The 19265-nt window shown below is 46.5% G+C and overlaps 1 protein-coding gene across 1 annotated transcript; it reads right to left on the reverse strand.

Moving 5' to 3' along the window:
• Positions 1 to 2644: 2644 nt before the first annotated feature.
• On the reverse strand, positions 2645 to 3135 carry LOC119235753 (60S ribosomal protein L26-like). The gene has a single exon (XM_037499301.1). The coding sequence runs from the start codon at positions 3109 to 3111 to the stop codon at positions 2674 to 2676; it is 438 nt and encodes a 145-aa protein (XP_037355198.1). The 5' UTR covers positions 3112 to 3135; the 3' UTR covers positions 2645 to 2673.
• Positions 3136 to 19265: the final 16130 nt, after the last annotated feature.

Here is a 19265-nt window from a genome sequence, read left to right on the forward strand (position 1 = left end):
CTTCCATTGTCTACCCAGAATTTGCTAGGAAATTCACCCAAAATCCCCTTGGCTTACTCACTCAGAATCCTGGCTCCTCGGCTCAGAAAGTAGAACTTTCAGAGTACAAGTCAAAGGCATTTTGAGGGCAAAGGCGTGAAAATCCTGGCAGCTAGGGCAGCTTTTCCAAGTCCATCGGACGAGGGTCTCCAGCTGTGAAAAGGAGCATAGAATTAAGACAGCTTTCAGTCCTCACCACCACCTCCAGTCCTGAGTTGCCCACATAATGGTCACTGGGAGATATTAGCATCTAAATTATTTTAAGGAGATATAATAAGATTCACCCAGCAGGCCATTAATGACGAAAGAGATTATTACTGGAAAAAATCCAAGACTGACTTTGAGCTGAGTTGGTTCATCTAAATGACCCTTTTCCTGTGCCCCAGATGATCCTGGTCTCCAGAGATTATACAGATTTGAAAAAGTAACTGCCATGGAACATGGCAGAGGATTATGCAAGAGGATCTTTCGGAAGGAATCTCTGGAGAGCCAGGGTCAGGAGAGCATAACAGTGAGATAAATGAGATGTTCCCTGAATCGTAAGAATCCTCTGTGGCAGAATTTACAGGAAGCATCTCCAGTCTCCATATTTGGCAGGCGTCCAGCCAGAGTTGTCAAGTATTAGATTAATTTTAATTCAATGCAAAAAACCACATTAGTGTAGTGTTGCAATTGAGAGTTGAAACATACAAAAGCCAAGAGTCCTTGAAGTGAATCATTCCAAAGTCTGAGCATCATTTCAAGCGTCCATCAAAAAAGGCACATTCTTCAGAGCATCCCCAGCTACCTGCCACCTTCAAAATCATACTACTTAACCAGGTAAATGAGCCACTTGGCAGTGACCTGAAAGATGGAGCTACTGATTAATGTTGCTTATAGGTCTTGAGCACACGAGTTCAAACTCCTCGACATGGCATTTAAGACACTCCATGCTCTAGCTTCAAACGCCCTTCTCCACCTCACATCTTAGTACACCACTACACATTCTGCAGGCTGCGGCCATCAGCCCTTGGATTACCGCACTTAACCTGCACTCCTAGTTTAATCTCTCCCACTCAGAGCCCTAAAAGGGAATAGCCCAATATACCATGAATTACAGAGCACCCCTTCTCCGAGCCCCAGTTTATTGCTGAGGGGAGGGGAGCACAAGATGGACGGATCCACTGGCAAGCCATCAACCCACCAAATTTCTCTTGAGATTCAAACTAAGAGATACAAATGACAGTGGGGTGTAGTCTTGAGTAAGGAAGACATTTTGAAGCAACGTGCAATGTCGAGCAAGCAAAGAGTCACCCCAGTGAGAGAACAACAGAGACCACAGGATGGAGATGGAGAGAGGACGGGCCTGGGTTCATGCCTCTCGCTTGAGATCCTTGCTGTGCTTGCTGCTCTTGGGGCCTGAGAGAGACCCCGAACTCCTGATGAGCTATTTATCTCACAAACCATTCCAAGTAGATTTCAAGGAAATACTCTCATGGGGAACATGAAACAGCAGCCCCTTGCACAATGACAAAGCCTGCCAACCCACTGTTTACCCAGTGGCTGGCGGGGCCCACCCGTATTTTGGCAGACAATCTTTTTTTACTCCAAGTCCCTCGATTTAAATATTAATCTTATCCAAAAACACCCTCAGAAATATCCAGAATATTTGATGAAATATCTGGGCGCCATAGTCGAGACAAGTTGGCACATAAAGTGAAACAGGTGGTATCTATTTCTAAATGACCCTGGTCCTTGGGACATAGGTGCCTGGTCACATTCCAAAATTCACATGGACACAGTCACACCTGCCAGCCTCTCAGTGACAAACTGCTTGAGCCCATGCTGGACACCATTCTACTGTGTGTCTCAAACTCTTTTTAGGCTTAGGATAAGCCCCCACCCCACTCTGTGGATAGGATCGGGGAGGGAAAAGCCACAGCACTCCAACAACTTTAAGACAAGACTGAGACGGGGACACTATGGATGCCCTCTTACAGCTCCAGTGTGCTGTGGCTTCCCAGGTGAAGGAAGGCAATTTCCAAGTAAGCCAGGGTGGAGCCCCAGGGTCTGTGGAAGACCCCTCATGAATCAGCCATCCACCCCATGGCTACCCGATGCCCTCCAGCCACCCAGTGTCACCTACTCACTCTGCAAAGACATCCCGATCTTTCCAACTAGAGAAGACCATTTTGCCACTGCTGTGTCGTAGTTTGGGGCATGCACTCTGGAGCTGGCCAGCGTCCAGACTGGTTGGGGTCACTATCTAATATTGTGTGATCTTGAACCTTCCTTGGCCTCCCTGCGTTCCCCACTGGTAAAGCAAGAATAATAATACCTGCTGCATTTGTTTCCTATTGCTGATGTGACAAATTTAGCAGCTTACAGCAACACAAGTTCATCATTTACAGGCATTGAAATGGGTCTCACTGGCTTAAACTCAAGGAATGGGCAGAGATACACTCTGGAGACTCAGGGAGAGCATGGTTCCTTGCCTTTCCCGTTGCTTGAGGCGACCTCACTCCTGGCCTGCTGCCTCCTTGCTCCTCCGGATGTAGCAATGGCGGCTGCATCTTTCTCATACAGAATGTCTGTAATTCTTTTTTTTTTTTTTCATTTTAGCAGTTTTTAATGAAAGTTGTATATAAGACTATTTTATTCCTGCATCTTCTCAATTGTTTCTTCCTTGTATTTGCCCTTTTCCTTTCCTACTTGGCGAGATTTGGCTTTGCGTTCTAGAATCTTTTTGTGGTCTTTGTCCAGCTTTAGTCTAGTGATAACCACCTTACTGGGGTGAATGCCCACATGAACGGTTGTGCCATTTGCCTTCTCCCGCTGCACTCTTTCAATGTAGATGACATATTTCTTCCTGTAAACCTGGACTACTTTGCCAATTTGCTGTCCTTTATAATGTCCCCGAACAACCTGAACTTCATCATCTTTCCGAATGGGCATGGATCGGACATTGTACTTCTGCCTCAGCTCTTTGGAAAGAGGAGAAGACATGATCTTCCTACGAATGTGGGAAGGCGCATTGAAATGCCTTTTACGATTCTTGCTCCGGTCAGAAGTCACAAATGGATTGAACTTCATTTTGGCCGCCGGTGCTCCAGCGATGGCCGCCAGAATGTCTGTAATTCTGCCCTTTCTGCCACCACTTTTCACTTAGAAAGACTCTGGTGATGATATCGGGCCCACCTGTTTCAATATCTTTAGCTTAATCAAATCTGCAAGGTCCCTTTTGCCACGGAAGGTGATATATTTACAGGTTCTGGAGGGTGGAACATGGAAATCTTTGGGGACCACTATTCCTCACACCATGCATGTCTCATGGCTCTTTCAAAGGACTGGAAAAAATAATGTGTGCAAAGAACTTGAGTCTAGTGCTCAGCACTTGGAAAATCCCTAGTAAGTATTGACTATTATTACTGTTATATTCCCCACCCTGACCCTATACCCACTGCAAACAAGTACTCCATAAATATTAGTAATTATTGCTTTTGCATGTCATTGGGCCTCCCGTCACTGCACTTAGCATTTCTCTACTATGGGATTTGTCACTCCATGTTGTACTTAATTGTTTACATGTCTCTTCCCCCATCTCTTCAAGGAAAGCAATGCAAAGCAAGGCAGCACTGACATCACACAGGACTAGGAATAAAGTGGGCTCCCGGGGAATGTTCCAGGAAAGACTCAGGGCCAGACCCTGCAGCTCTAGCAGGGGAGCGGGCATAGCACAGGGTGGTTCACGGGGCTGACTCTCAGGGGATGGCGGCACCCTCCAGCCTTCCCGGGCAGTCCAAGATTAGTTGCTGTCAACCCAAAGGGCTGGGCTAGAGAGGCTCAGCAGCATGACCCCCCCACCCTTGCTCCCCATTAAGATGCCAATCTTCTGGAGGAGATGTTCAGCACAAACAATTAACCTGTCCCCACAGGGGCCACAGTGGAGCAGGGCAGGTGCTTGGACTGCATTTGATTCTTTGCCCAAACGCATGAGTAGACTGTCAGCAGTGGGCTGGAAAATTTCCATTTAGCAACACCACTCTCTTCCGCTGGGAGAACTAGCCCAGGGCAGGGGCCTGACACACCTTTGCTCCCTGAACTCCCCTCAACGCACCTCCTGAGGCCCAAGAGCAAGGGTAGAAATTAGAAACTCAGGATATTTTAACCCTTTCCTCTTGCAATGATCGGGTATGGGCAGGATAAGCAATGTGGGGTGGGTAAGGAGCAGGCTCTCCCTTTGCTCTTCTGTATCACTTGTGCCACTAAGGTGGCCAGGCCCACGTGGCCCCTTCCCTCGGGGAGGCCCAGAAAGGGGGCAGAAGTCACCTGCAAAACAAATCCCTGGTCCTTGTTCTTAAACCCTGAGTTCTCTCAAAACTGTTTATGATCATCTCCTTGTCCACATTATTCAGCCTCATCTCTTTCCACCCTGTGTACACACACACACACACACACACATACACATTCTTGTATGTACACATGCACACATGCACAGAATGCACACATGTGCATACATGGGTACATATATCCTGTGTCTTCTTGTGTGTGTATGCATGTGTGTTGGTGTGCATATACGTGTGCATGCATGTGCACACACATGCTTGCACACTCGATACACTATGCGCTGTCATATTTAGCTAATTGAGTTTCTGAACTCATCGTGCTTCCTCATCTCACACGGCCCCCCACCACCTTTGTACCCACTGCATCCCCTTTCTGCAATATACTTTACCCTTACTGAGTTACCTCTTTGTCAGATATCAGGCCCACCTGGAACTTTCAGTACTCAGTGTTGTGCCTGTTTACTCAGATGCCTAAGCAACAACACACACATGTCATTCATCTCACCTTTATATTCCTAGTACCTAGGATAGGCTTGTGATGACTATTTGTAGGCAGGTGGGTGCATGGAAGGATGGAAGAATGGATGGATGGAAGGAAGGAAGGAAGCATGGATGGATGAATAGATGGATAGATGGACATACTGACAGATAAATGGGAAGAAATAGAATGAAATCACTTGTTCATACCCAGACATACGCCCAGGGAAACTGTTTGAGCTCCAGCCCTCTGGGTTTCTTGTCTAAGGCCCACAACGGCCATGATGATTCGCTCCATACTGCCTCTTCCGAGGCTCGTTTGACGTCCTCAGAATAAGGAGTTAGGGGAGACCCCGTAGTTTAATTAGGATCTAGAAATCCATTCAAGATCTCCAAAAAAATTAATGTTTCATCAGGCTGGCCTTGTGATGGTCCTCTTGTGGAGACTGTAAGTGAAAGCTCATCACTGATAACGTATCAGGGACATCTCCATAAGACGCAGAGCCTGTCCTGGCCTAAAGTGATGGCCGTGCCACACTGAGAGATAACAGGCTGAGGCCTCTGGAAGGGGCTGGTGGCTGAGGACAGGGATGAAAAATGGCTGCCTGGTGCACAGTTTCAGTGTTGGTTCTATCACAGAACAACTGAGATTCTTGCCCTGGGGGAAAGGGCTCTTTGGAGTTTTCTTTCTGGGAGACACAGGGGAGGGGACATAGCCTGGATCACTTATCACATAGACCTCCCCCAACAAGAGCACCTCCCTGCTCCCCACCCACCCCCATGATGTGGCACCTGAGCCATCTCACACACCAGCCTCCTCACAGCCCCTCTTTCTTCTCCGTCCTCCTGTCCCCAACTCACTCCTCTTCCTAGGGTCTCCATATGGTGAATGATGCCACCCCCATAGCTCACAAACTTTACTTCCCAGCCCCTCCCTTCTTCCCGACCCTGCCCCCCAGCCCACCTCATGAGAACATCACTCCCTCATTGGGAATCACTCTCCAGACTCTTGCTGTCCACCCAGTGCCCCACCCACCATCAACACCAGCGTTTAGATTGAACTATTGGAAAAGAACAGCAGGGCCCCCCTTTTTCATTTCTTCCTAACTCAATTCCATCCCCCAGAGTTACCTTTGAACACATACATTTTGTTGAACAAAAGCACCTCTTAAACAATTAGCATGCCCCATGCACTCAGGCGGAGAACACAAAGACAAATAAAACACAAGCAGATAGATCACCCTCCTGGTCTGGGCTCTCTGCTGCTCATATAATAGACTCCACTCTCCTTAGCACCCCAGGCAGGGCCTTCTGAGATGAGGCCTCAAACTGACTTCTCCAGCCACAGCTCCCTCCAAAAACCCAAAGGTTACTAGCACAAGGCAACTCGCTGTCCACCCAACCCAGCGCTCCCTGCTCTGAGCCTTCCTTCCCCATCTATTCCTTCTTTTCTCTTTATCAAAACCCTCTCCATCCCTCAATAAGAAATGACTCAAATGACATTTCTTCTGTGGAGGTGCCATCATCCTCCAGGTTGGAATTAATCACCCAATTCTCTTCACTTCCAAAGCACAGCTCTAATGCCAGTACTATAACATTTATTTCTTCCAGGTTCATGGTTTAGGTAATGAGGTGTGGAAATTATTATCTAATGGCTGACACTAGAATTTCTCTTAGGGAGGAAAATATTGTCCTTTGGGAAAATACCTTGAACTCTAGAAGCAAGTCCCTCCTTTGGGGTTCACTGATTCAAGGGAAGGTTTCTCCTGTGACGGGAAGGATGGGGTTGGGGATCCTCCCATGTACTGCCTTTCCCAGGCTCCTCTACTTTCCCAGAATAGAGACATGAATGAAATGAGGGAATTCCAAGGGAAGGGCAGTCCAGGTGTGTGCAACACAGGAGCAAAGGTGTGCTGGGGTGAAGCAGCAGGAAGAGGGAGTGTGTGCAGGGGACTAGGAGCTGCCACTAGCATGTAATATGGGGGACACAGGAGCCTGCTCAGGGCTGCCCGTGGAGCCTGCTACAGGAACATACATGCTTCCCGTGCACAAGTTAGGCCTCAGCTTTCAGAAGGTTCACAGGCCTCTGATGCCTGGTCATAAAAATCTGATGGGGCATGAACCCCAGGTTAAGAAGGCCATATTGACACCTAAAACAAAGGTAACAAAAGTAAAAATAACTGGGACTATATCAAACTGAAAAATTTCTGCTCAGCCAAGGAAAAAAAATGAAAAGATACCTGCTGAACAGGAAAAATTATTTGCAAACCATAAATGTGATAAGGGGCTAAGCTCCAACACATATAAAGAACTCATGTAACTCAACAGAAACATATCCAAATAATCCAATTTTTAAATGGACAGAAGAACGAAACAGACATTTTTCCAAAGGAGACATAGAAATGGCCAACAGGTAGGCAAAAAGGTGGTCAACATAACTAATCATTAGCAAAACACACAAGTCAAACCCACAATGGGATAGCATCCCACACCTGTTAGAATGGCTATCCTCAAAAAGATAAGAGATTGCAAGTGTTGGTGAGGGTGTGGGGAAAGGGAATGCTTGTGCAATGTTGGAGGAAGTGTAGATTGGTGCAGCCACGATAGAAAACAGTATGGTTGTTCCTCACAAAATCAAAAATAGAAACACTATTTTTATAGGAATTAACGATTCCACTTTTGGGCATTTATCCAAAGAAAATGAAAACACTAACTCAAAAAGATAAACCCCCATATTCACTGTAGCAGTATTTACAATAGCCAAGTCATGGAAACAATCTAAGTGCCCATTGATGAAAGGATAAAGAAAATGTGAGATAGGGCCTCCCCAGTGGCGCAGTGGTTGAGCACTGGGTTGCGAAGCTGCCCGCAGCCTTTACAGAGCCGGTTCAATCCCCGGCTGCTCCCCGGCCCACACGGTGCGCAGACCTCTCCTGCCGTCCGCTGCTCCCCTCAGCAGTGTACTTTGGTCCTTCTGCCTGTTCTGCTCCCCGCTCTAGCTCAGTGAATTCTCTCACCCTCCCGCACTTCTGACTGTACCCAGTGCTTGTATAAATAAATAAATAAATCTTTTTTAAAATAAATAAATAAATAAAATTACCACGACTCATTTATTAAAAAAAAAAAGAAAATGTGAGATATATATATAGATATATATATATAGAGAGAGAGAGACCTATATATAGATATATAGAGATACAGATATATTGTATAGATAGATATGTGCGTGGTGTGTATGTACATATTATATATATGTACATATTATATATAATTAAAACTGTGATTGATTATATAGTGGAATACTATTCAGCCATTAAAAAGAATGAAATCTTGCCATTTGTGACAGCATGAATGAACCTTGAAGGCATTGTGTTCAAAGAAGTAAGTGAGTCAAAGAAAAGACACGCGCCATATGATCTCACCTATACGTGGAATCTTAAAAAAAAAAAAAAAACCAACCTACCAAGTTCTACTAAGTTCATAGAAAAACTAAAACTAAAGACAGATTGGTGGTCATCAGAGGTTGAGAGTGGTATGGGCAAAATGGGTGGAGATGGTCAAAAGGTTCAAACTTCAGGTTCTAAAATAATTTCAGGGAATGCAATATACCTCATGGTGACTCTCGTTATAGCACCATATTATACATTTGAAAATTGCTGAGATAATAAGTCTTGAAAGTCCTCATCACAAGAAAAAAAATTTTTGTTGTAACTATGTCTGAGAACAGATACTAACTAGGCTTATTGTGGTGATCATTTCCTAACATATACACCTATCAAATCATTGTGCTGTATACCTGCAACTGCAGTGTTCCATGTCAATCAAGCCTCAATAAAAAAAATAACTTTTTAATTAAAAGAAAATTTGTATAAAGGTAGCAGGGACCTCTCCCTTAAGCCTTCTTCACACCCAAAACTCTGCTAAAATAATACTCCTTCTTATTGGTAAATGGCCAAATAATGCAAAAACTCATTCCAGCAAAGGTCTTTATGGGCCTACTTGGATTGAAGTAACTCATGCTCAGCCTCTAAACACAGCTCTCCTTGACCTACTCCTGCTCTCAGAAGGGAAAAACTGCAAGATGAATTGAAGTCAGAACGAGCAGAGGCATTGGAGAGCTCCTTACTCTCACTCTGTTCCCACAGGGCCTCGGCGTTTCTCTTGCTTGGAGGTAAGGAGAGGGCCACAAGGTCCGCAGACCACCTAGCAGATTAACAGCTTGACAAGAGGGGCTCCAGCCTCCAGCTTTCTGAACCCAGTTCTTTTTTGGCCAAACAACTCAAACATGGGAATTGTTAAACTTCAGTTTTGCTTTTCTTTGGACAAATTTCCAAAAATAACAATCATAACACGAATGTTTAAATAAAAATAAATTTTAAAAATCACATTCTTGCCCTGGGACCACTGAGTCCAGGGCACATACAAAAATCAAGGACCACTCAGCACCCCAGGCTCAAGAGGGCCCACCTGCTAGCGGGGTCATGCTACTGCCTGCCAGCAGACAGCCCTTCCAGGACCAATCAGGCCCACTCTGACCCCCCCCAGTCCACCTCTGCCAGGCTGAAGTGGCAAATGTCTGGCCTGCCTGGCCAGGCTCCCACTAGAATTCTAAGACAAGGACTGAGAATGGAGAGGAGCAAAAGAGGACCATTTCTTTCAGCCTGTGTTCTTCTCAACTGTTTGGATGTGAGACAATAAATGTCTATAAATATTGAGACACTCCATAGTGGTTAAGAGCATGGGTGCTGACATAAGACACGTTGGTTCAAATCTGGCTCCTCTACTTACAAAATGGATGTCTGGGTTGATTATTTTAACTTGTAGCTTGTTCCTTACCTGTAAAAATAGCATAATACTCATGAAAGCTTACCAAATGCTGAACACAGGGTTTATTATACGGTTCAGTAGTTAAAAGACACAGTCTGTCTGGTTTTGAATCCTTGCTCCACTACATATTAGCTGTGCAACTTTGAGCAAGTTGCTAAACTCCTCTGTGCCTTAAATTTTGTCAACGATCAACGGAGCTGATGATCATAGTTGTATCTCTCTCATAGAAGTACTACGGGAATTAAATGAGTTCATATACCTAAATCATTTAGAATAGTGCCTAGAACAGGTAAGCACGGTGCAAGTATCAGCTATTATTATTTAATAAATATTAGCTATTATTATAAATACACATTTTGTGGTTATATTTACAATATACATTAGGGGGCAGGTAGCATGACAAAATTATATTGTCAATAATGTTCTGCAATTGCTGACTTTACTGCCTTGCATTGCATCTTGGAGGTATTTTCATATGGATCTGTAAGGATGTCCCTTGCTCATTTTGAACCACTGTACCACTGCTCATGGCACTGAACTACAAGAAAAAAGTACCAGCTTATTTAATGATTCCCCTGTTGGTGAGCACTTAGGTTGTTCCTCATTTGGGGCTTTTATAGGCCGTGCTGCACTGATCTTGCTTGCTCTCTGAATCACTGTGTGAGTTTTTCTCCAGGACAGATCACTACAGGTGGCATGGGTGAGTTGTAGGGGATGTGCATTTTGATTTTTGATGGATGCAGCTAAGTAGCTCTCCAAAGAGACACGACCACCCACAGTGCACGAAAGTACTCATTTCCTCACCCTTCCCAACACTAGATATTTTATCCATATTTATAAAGTTCTGTCAGTCTTACAGGGGTAAAAGAACTCATTTTACAGCGGATTTCCCTCTTTCTTGTGAGGCTAGCATCTTTTCGGCCTCATGTTTATAATCAGTTGTGTTTGTCTCCTGTGATCTACTTGTTTACAGCTTTGGTCTGATTTCAGATGGGTTGTTTGTCTTTTTCTTATTGATTTTTAGAGCTTAGTGATTGCTTGGATGCAGAGAATGTGGAAGTTGAGAGAATTAAAAGTCTTCAGATTTGGGCCAACGTGCCCCAGGGCATCCCTGGCATGGAAGCACCAGAAGGGAGATGCCCAGGCCGGGGCTTTGGTATCTGGGCAGCTGCTATATCCTCCCTACCTCCCACACAAGGGTATGGTCCTAAGTGGGACCCCGAGCTTTAAAGGATCAGTAGCATTAGTAACCATTAGTCACAACGAGCCAGGAAGTGTGGAATGCCCACCGTCCCACACACGTGCCTAGGCGGTGGGGAACACAGCAGTGAGCAAAGAAACAAAACCCCTGCTCTTATAGTAAGAAGAGGCAGATAATCAAAGCAAGCCATAAATAAATAAATTTCAGATAATGGTTCATGTGGCAAAGGCAATAAAACAGTAATAGAGAGGGCCTCCCCTGGTGGTATAGGTGGTTGAGCACAGCGCTGTGAAGCTGTCCGCAGCCTCTGCAGTGCCGGTTCGATCTCGGCCAGCCGGCAAGGGTCCCACATGGCGCGCAGACCTCTCCTGTCGTGCCCGCTGCTCCCCTCCGCAGTGTATTTCATCAGTCTGCCTGTTCTGTTCCCTGCTCTGTGTCTGGTGAATCCTCTCACTCTCCCGCGCATCTGGCCTGTACCCCAGTTCTTGTATAAATAAGTAAATCTTTAAAAATATATATAGTAATAGAGAGCACGTACAAATGGGTAGTGCCCTTGGGTGTGGTCAGAGAAAGACATTCTGAGGAGGTAATGTCTGATTGTAGACCTGCGTGAAGAAAGGGAATTCCACCAAGAACTGGGAGAAGAACTTTCTAACAGAGACGATGATGGGCGCCAAGGCCTGAGCCAGGCTAAGAACAGGTGTTACAAGAAGAGAAAGAGGACCAATATGATTGGACTGCAACAAATACTGGGGTAAGGGGAGACAATGAGGGGCAGGTAGCATAAGAAGAGCTCATGAGAATTGGCGGGATCAGGTATGGACCCTTGAAGCCAAGACAAAGAGCTTGGGGTTTATTCCTGTGGCAAGAGAAGCTCGTAGAAGGTCTAGGGTGCTAATTAGGAAGTCATGACATGATTCACACTTAGAAAGTCACTGTCTGAAGAATGAATTACAGGGAAGTAAGAGAAAGCAGCAAGAAGACCAGTTCAGAAGTGACTGAGGTTTCCAGTGAGAAGTGAGTGTGGTTTGGATGCAGATATTAATGATGGGGGTGACCATAGGTGGGAAATACAGGGTCTCTTTTGGGTAGAGTCCAGGAACCTGCTGATGGGCAGATAGAGGGAGGCAGGGAAAGAAAGGAGGCAGAGTAGGTCACTAGACTTCTAGGCTGAGAAACTGGATGAACGGTGAGGTTATTTACGGAGATGGTGAGGGAGGTTGGGCTGATTGGGGCTAGGGCCAGAAAATAAGCAAGTTGTTACTTTACTTACTGAAGGCCTTCACACATCTCCACCGCCTACTTGAGACAAGCATGTGACTTAAGTTGAGCCTTATCAGGCCCTTGTTCCAGGTGCTTTGAAGCTCCTGGTTCAGAGTGCCACAGAGATGGAGGATGTGTTTGAAGGTCAGACCCACAGTTTAGCCAAGTGACATGAGGATAAGGCTCTCTTTGAGGTTCACCCTTCACTGCAGTTCCTGTAGCCCAGTCCCCAGCTCTTTTCCAGCTTGGTCTCCAACTTCCTGTCTCCTCTGAGCACCCCCATAGCCTTTCAATAGATTTATTTTCTGTTTATATCAGCCAGAGTTCCCTTCTGTTACTCACAACCAAGAACCCTGACTAATAATATAGCATATTTAAAGTCACGTGACTGGAGGAGCCCACCAGGGTGAGAGCACAGAGGAAGGATAGAGGATGAGTTTGCCTATAGATATGAACAAAGATTCAGAGACTGGTATATATTAAATTGTGTCTCAACAAAATTCCTGTTGAAACTCTACCTGGAGATGATGGTATTTTGAGGTGGGGTCTTTGAGAGGTAATTAGGTTTAAATAAGGGTGAGGCCCTCGTGATGCAGTGAGTGCCTTAGAAGAAGATGCCCCAAAGAAGTTGTTTCCTCCCTTTCCCTCTCTTTCTGTCCACACTGAGGCTAAGCCATGTGCAGGCCCGGTGAGAAGGTGAACACCTGCGACCCGAGCAGAGAGCTCTCACCGGACGGCAGTCCTGCTGGTGGACCCTGATCCTGGCCTTCCCAGCCTCTGGAACTGGGATAAATCACTCCGTTATACAAGCCCCCCAGTCCATGGTACTTTGTTAGGAGATCCCTAGTTCAGCCAGAAACCAAAATCTCCAGGGCGCCAGTGGCTCCCAGGAGTGCAGGGGTTACTGATATCTTTAGAAACTAGCCCTGCCTGAAGCATTTCCTCCCAAGAGGCAGGATGTGTCTCAGGATAAGACCTTCTAAGTGGGGGTCCTGGTGTGGTGAGGGATGCTCTATTTCCTCTAAGAGCAGAATTGGGGGTGGGCAGATGGGAACAGTCGGAAGGACATGTTACCACTAGCAATGCAGTCCCAGGAGGTGAATGGTCCCAGGTAATGCTGCAGTGATGAAGAGGTTAAGAAAAGGAAGAGGAGAGGGAGGTCGCCAGAGGGAGCAAGAGCACCTAAGACCCCAAACAGAGCAACTTTCCCTGAGGCATTCCTTTGGCAAGAACCATCTGGGAGCCAGACACCCACAAAGGGGGTCCACTCCAGCTCGATGGGACCAGACCAGATAGCACTAATACCTGAGAATGCTCACTGCCACCTCCATCGCCCCCAAGCCCTCTGCCTGCACCCGGATGTCATTCCACATCCCCTCAGTAACAGGAACACCGGCTCTAGCCTCTAGCAGTGGAGGAAACCAGTAAAGGGAGTAGAGATCCAGGTGGTGGGGCCAAAGTGTGCCCGGAGTGGGGGTGGAAAGGGGGGACAGCTCCCACCTGGGGGGAGCACCTGAGGTTGGTGCTGGGCAGGGATGGAGAGCACTGAGGGGAGATGTAGAAGAGGAGGTGTTCCCACCCACGGAGTCTAGAAATTGGATGTGTAAAATCTGAAGGTGCCGGGCCTGTGGTTTTCAGAGTTGTACATTCAAATCCCCCGAGAAGCAGATTCCCTGGAATCTGTGGTTTTCAAAAGCATCACCCACCTCCTACTTCCTGGTGCCTGAGAAATCCCAACCTTTGCCAAAATCATCCAAAGGGGTTTGCTTAGCATATATTCCACCTTAGGCAGGATTTGCCATGTTGGAATATATCATTCTCAACAGCCTTTCTGTTTAAAAAAAAAAAAAAAGAGGGAGAGAGAGAAAGAGAGAAGAAAAAGGGAAAGAGAAAGAAATGAAAAGAAAAAAACTTCAAAAAAAATTTTTCAAGTCAAACTGCTGCCCCAGTGACTATAACCTTTAACCCCCAAAAAGCCCCACCATAGCTTTCAAGTGTCAATCCAGGTGCTGAGCCTGAATTACCTAACCTTCAGCTTTAAAGAGCCAAAGCAGAAAGGTCAGAAGGAAAACGACAGTACGTTGCAGGAAGTTTCTCTGCTTCGGATACTTGAAAGGTAGAAATTTCAGAGAGGGACAGACCAAGAGAGTCGCCATTTAAAATAAAAGAGCTTCAGCTCAGCAAGCTGAGCAAGTCAAACTCCTTTTTTTTAATATTTATTTATTTTATGCATACAAGAGCTGGGGTACAGGCCAGAGGTGGGTGAGAGGATACACCAGAGACAGAGTGGAGAACAGAACAGGCAGACTGACCAAAGCACATTGCTGAGGGGAGCAGCAGGCAAGTCAAACTCTTGAAGCCATTTGTGACTTAATTTCATCCCTTATTGCTTAAATAATTAGAAAACTTTTGGGGAAAACACAGAAGGGATCCCTTACTCCCATGCCTCATTTAGCTCCCCAATGCCAGGAACAGTGTCCCCCAAAGTGTGACCAGCAGTGATGGCTATTAGGTCAATGGAGGACCCCTGCATTTGAGTACGTTTGCAAAATGCTGGGTTACACCTCAGTTTTCTATGCATAAATAAATAAATCTTAAAAAAAAAAAAAAGTTAAGCAGCTTTTGCTCCTCTGGGACTCAGCTGAGCCACAATTATGCTACAGCGTGGTGTTGTCCCTCCTTGGGGATTTCCATTCTTGCCCGCCAAGAAATCCCTGTTTGAAGTAGCATCCCTCAGGCCTGTGGTTCATGGGCCATCTCTGGGACTTTCACTTTCAGCCAGCCCATCTGGCCTCAAAGCCTCCCATACCTCACCCCGTGTATCCAGCCCATCTGAAGCTGAAGTTCTAATCACATGAGCTTTCACAAAAACACTTAACACACTTTCCTGCTTTGCTCTCACTCCTCTCTCTGCCTGGAATGTCTTTCCTCCTCCTCCTCTTCACCCTCAAACTTCTACTTGAGTAGAAGCCCTTGAGCTCTTGCTCAAACACACGGCCTCTGTGGACCTTCACCTGCTTCCTCCTGCAAAAGTTAACTGCTCTCTGCTCTGGGCTCTGTCACCTGCATCATGATGAGCCCAAGTGTCTCTGTATTAATTGAGAGCTTCAAAAAGGCTGGAGTGTGAGCCGACGCCGGAAATGTGTGTTGGTAATACTAATGGCTCCCATCTGTTGGCACTTTCTAAGGCCGAGCATTATTGTAAGCTCGTGACATGCATTAACACATGTAATCCTCACTCACTGGCTGAGTACAATGATTATCAATTATTACTACCCCAATTTTATAGATGAAGAAGCTAAATCAGAACAGTTCCCGTGCCCGGTGAGTGGCAGAGTGGGGATAAGACAAGACCGCATCACTTCACTGAAGAGCAGCAGAGAGGGGCTGCTCCGGGCCTCAGTTCTCTCTCCCGCCACCACTCATCCCGGGCCATCAGCTCTGCCCTTCGCCTGGCTCCCGGCGTGCTGCGGGAGCAGCAACCATTCCAGAAACGCTGTCTAGAAGAAAAAAGAGACACGGAGCAGAGGCTATGAGCCTCTGGAGTCCCCAGAGCCAAATAGCTTGACTTCAAGGTGCGTGACCATAGTGAGGGGCTCGGGGAGACACAGCAAAGATGGAGTGGCTGTCTGGAAAGGAGCCCCCTCTTCTCTCTTTCCCCTCAGGTTTTTGCCTATAACATCCTCCCATCTCATCTCTGTCTTATGCACCCCTGTTCTTTTTTTAGGAATGCGCTTCAGCCTTACCTCTTTCAGAGGTTGGCTGGCATGACACCCCCAGGATGGTTCGATGCCCCTACTGTGCGCCTCCGACTATGCTGCACTCACCCCTGGAACCCTGGAAATTCCTTGTCTCATGGTCTGACTTCCACTGTGGAGTAGGAGCTGAGGGAAGACAGAAGCATGAACCTGGCACCGTGTCCGTGACCACCGCAGCTCCCACCAGGGTCAAGGGGCTTTAAATACCTACTGGGTGTTAAGCAGAAGACAAGTCACATGACCGAGGTGTTGGTACATGGGCTTGCAGAGCATTATCGCATCTGGGGGGGGGGGGCGGTCAGGGGGGGGTCTGGGGAAGCCTTGACCCCATGCCCAAAGAACACAGTGAGCCACATGCAAGGAAACTGTCTCCTGGGGATCTCCCCCACATCCATAACCTCCCCAAGGGGCAGTCAGGGGGCAACGTGAAGAATCTTAAGTCAGGGCCTCCCTGGTGGTGCAGACGGTTGAGCGCCACACTGTGAAGCTGTCTGCAGCCTCTGAAGTGTGGGTTCGATCCCAGCCAGCCCGGGAGATACCCACATGGTGCAGCAGACCTCTCCTGTCTCACCCGCTGCTCCCCTCAGCAGTGTATTTCAGTCAGTCTGCCTGTTCTGTTCCCCACTCTGTCTCTGGTAGATCCTCTCACCCTCCCATGCATCTGGCCTGTACCCCAGTTCTTGTATAAATAAATAAATAAAAGCAAAAATGTGATTTAAAAAAAAATCTTAAGTCCCACAAAACCAGAAGGTTTGAGCCCATATGTGCCTTCTGCCTGCCCATATTCTTAGGTAAGTCTTATCATCTCTCTGGGCCTCAATTTTTTCATCTGCAAAATGGGGTGAAAGCAATGCTTCAACCAAAGGGTGGTTGGAAATATGAAATGAAACAATTTGAAGAGAATCAGGCGCATGTAAATCCTCAAATTGATGCTATTCTTCTCCGCCACATGCACACTCACAGTCACAAAGCAGAGCAGAAGTGGTGACCTGTTTTATAACCACATCTCTGGGCTTGGTCTCTGCAGCCCATAGAGATTTGCTATTAGGAAGGGCATGATGGGCTCTGGGTGGGGTGTGTGTTGGCCTGGAGTGCTACTGCCCCTCAACAAAGATGAACTCAGGAAAAGGGAGATGAGGTCATCGGCAGTGGCTGGGAAATACAGGACAGTGGCAGGGTGGATGCCAGCTCTCTGAGTAATCATAGCTAATTGCACAGTGAGTCGGGCAAGTGTTTTAGGAATAGAACTTTCATTAATTTTCCCTCTAGGACAGTTTTAGGAATCCCTGCAGAATGAGTTGCTCAACAGTGTGTTAGAAAGGATGCTGGACAAGGAGTGGGGACGCAGGTTCTTGTCCCTGTTCTCCAACCTTCTTCCTGACCTCGACCAGGCATCTGCTCTGTTCTGGCCCCGGATAGCCAGCAGTAATGAAAGCACCGTGAGCTCTGCGACAGGGCTGACAGCATGCAGACTCAGAGGGCAGCCCTTACAGGCTCCAATTCCAGCTCTCCACTTAGAAACTGTAACCCTCAGCAAGTCGTCTAACCCACTAAGCAAGTCTCGAAGCTTGTTTTAAGTGAATTGAGGATTAAAATTGTACCTACTTCAAGGGAACGCCTACCTCTGTTCTCCTACCATTCTTACAGGGATTAAAGGAGGTAATTACATAAAGCTCTCAGCCAGTCCTGGCACATGAGCACTCCACAAGTAGTAGCTCTTATGATTATTTTGAGTCGGGAATTCTCTTGGCACTTTTGATGACAGTGAAACCTGGGAAAACCTCACACAGACCATGCTTTGACAGGAAGGCATAAATCCCCTCCCAAAGGGGACATCACAGTCCAGAGGACAGTGAGGGGCTCTGGCTCAGGGCTTTGTCGCATTCTGCTTTATGCAGCCTCAAAGCCCCTTTGAACTAGTCAAGCACCTTATCAAGGTCTCGTCCTGTTAGGTGCTAGGTTGATGGCTTCTATTTCCAGCAGGGACTGACTCCACTCAAAAAGTGAAAGGAAAAAAAAAAGTGCTTATATTTGGGGAAAATGATATTTTGTATCCATTACTAGTTTTTAATGTTCTGTTTTAAAAGGAAAAAGATAAACCTTTGCTCTGCCAGGTTACAAACCTGGTCTGGCAAATCAGACAGACTAGATTTAAATCTGGGCTCTCTACCACTCACTATCCATGACCAAGCTAGTAGCTTCATCCCTCCCTGGCTCAGCTTCCTCTTTTGTAAAAGGGGGCAGAATAGAATTGCTGGTGGGATTAAGAGTGATGATGCAGGTAAAGCTGTTAGCTTAATACCTAGCATGATAATAATAATAACACCACATAGGAGTGTATTGTTATTACCAAGAAAAACTAGTAGGGAGTTCAATTAGCAAGCCAGACACTTGTTAGGAGGCTGTGAAAATTCATCAGGTAACACACCAGTGGGTGTTTAGGCAGCTGGTCAATGTGAGCCAAGCACAAACAACCTAAGAGTCTACTGAAGAGCTCAGACAGGGGTTTGACCCAGTCACACCAGCCCAGATTCAGTCCTAGCCTCCCTCCCAGCCCTGTTCCTTCCTTACTTGCTGGGTAATCAGGCAAGTTCCTTCACTACTCTAGATGTCAGTTCCCTTGCCTATCAGAGGTAAGGATTGCACTGGAGGGTCCTCCAATTTCTAAATTCCTGTCATTTAAGAATTATGATAAATACCTAAATAATTGTCATTTGCACATTCATCTGGTTACCTAATCAAGTTTTTCATAGTTATTTAAATTTGTCACCTTTAAGCCTTAGAGGAAATGTAGGGTGAGCTGATATCTTTAAATTTATTTATACTCTGCCTCGAGATACGGTTCGAAGGTCAGAGAACCTGGCCCAGAAACTGGCCTCAGTCTGCCACTTTCTAGGTGTGGGCCCTGGAAAGGTCACTCAACAGCCCTGGTCTCGGTCTTCCTCAGCGGTGAAATGACAGTAAGGACAACTACCACACCCAATCTTTGCAACGATGACAGGAGAGAGGAATGGTTCAGAGGAGAGCAAAGCTGCCCAGCCAGGCCCTGCCAAGGGCCTCTCCTGACTCTGGCCCGCAAGGTGGGAGGAGACACTCCTTTCTCCTAGACTTGTACCTGGTATTTGCTGGCACCATTTCTGGCCATCCTCCAGGGTGAGGCCCACCTTCTAATGGAGTCACACAGAAGAAGCATGAAGAAAGAAACCAGACCTGAGATGACACTGGGACCCTAGCGCCCATTTCTGATGCTTCATGTTACATGAGGCAAAATGCCATTTTTGTTTAAAGAGAAAGATTAAGATTTCATTTTTCCCAATAGTCACCCTCTAAACTAGACAATTTACCTATTTATTACATGTAGTGTCCCTCCTCACT

The sequence above is a fragment of the Talpa occidentalis genome, unplaced genomic scaffold, assembly GCF_014898055.3.
Source record: "Talpa occidentalis isolate TD23 unplaced genomic scaffold, MPIMG_talOcc4v2.1 talOcc4.9, whole genome shotgun sequence".
In the NCBI taxonomy this organism is placed as follows: Eukaryota; Metazoa; Chordata; class Mammalia; order Eulipotyphla; family Talpidae; genus Talpa; species Talpa occidentalis.

What these genes read in the sequence shown, in the direction of transcription:
- LOC119235753 (XM_037499301.1), bottom strand. Translation starts at nt 3,111, where the DNA reads ATGAAGTTCAATCCATTTGTGACTTCTGACCGGAGCAAGAATCGTAAA.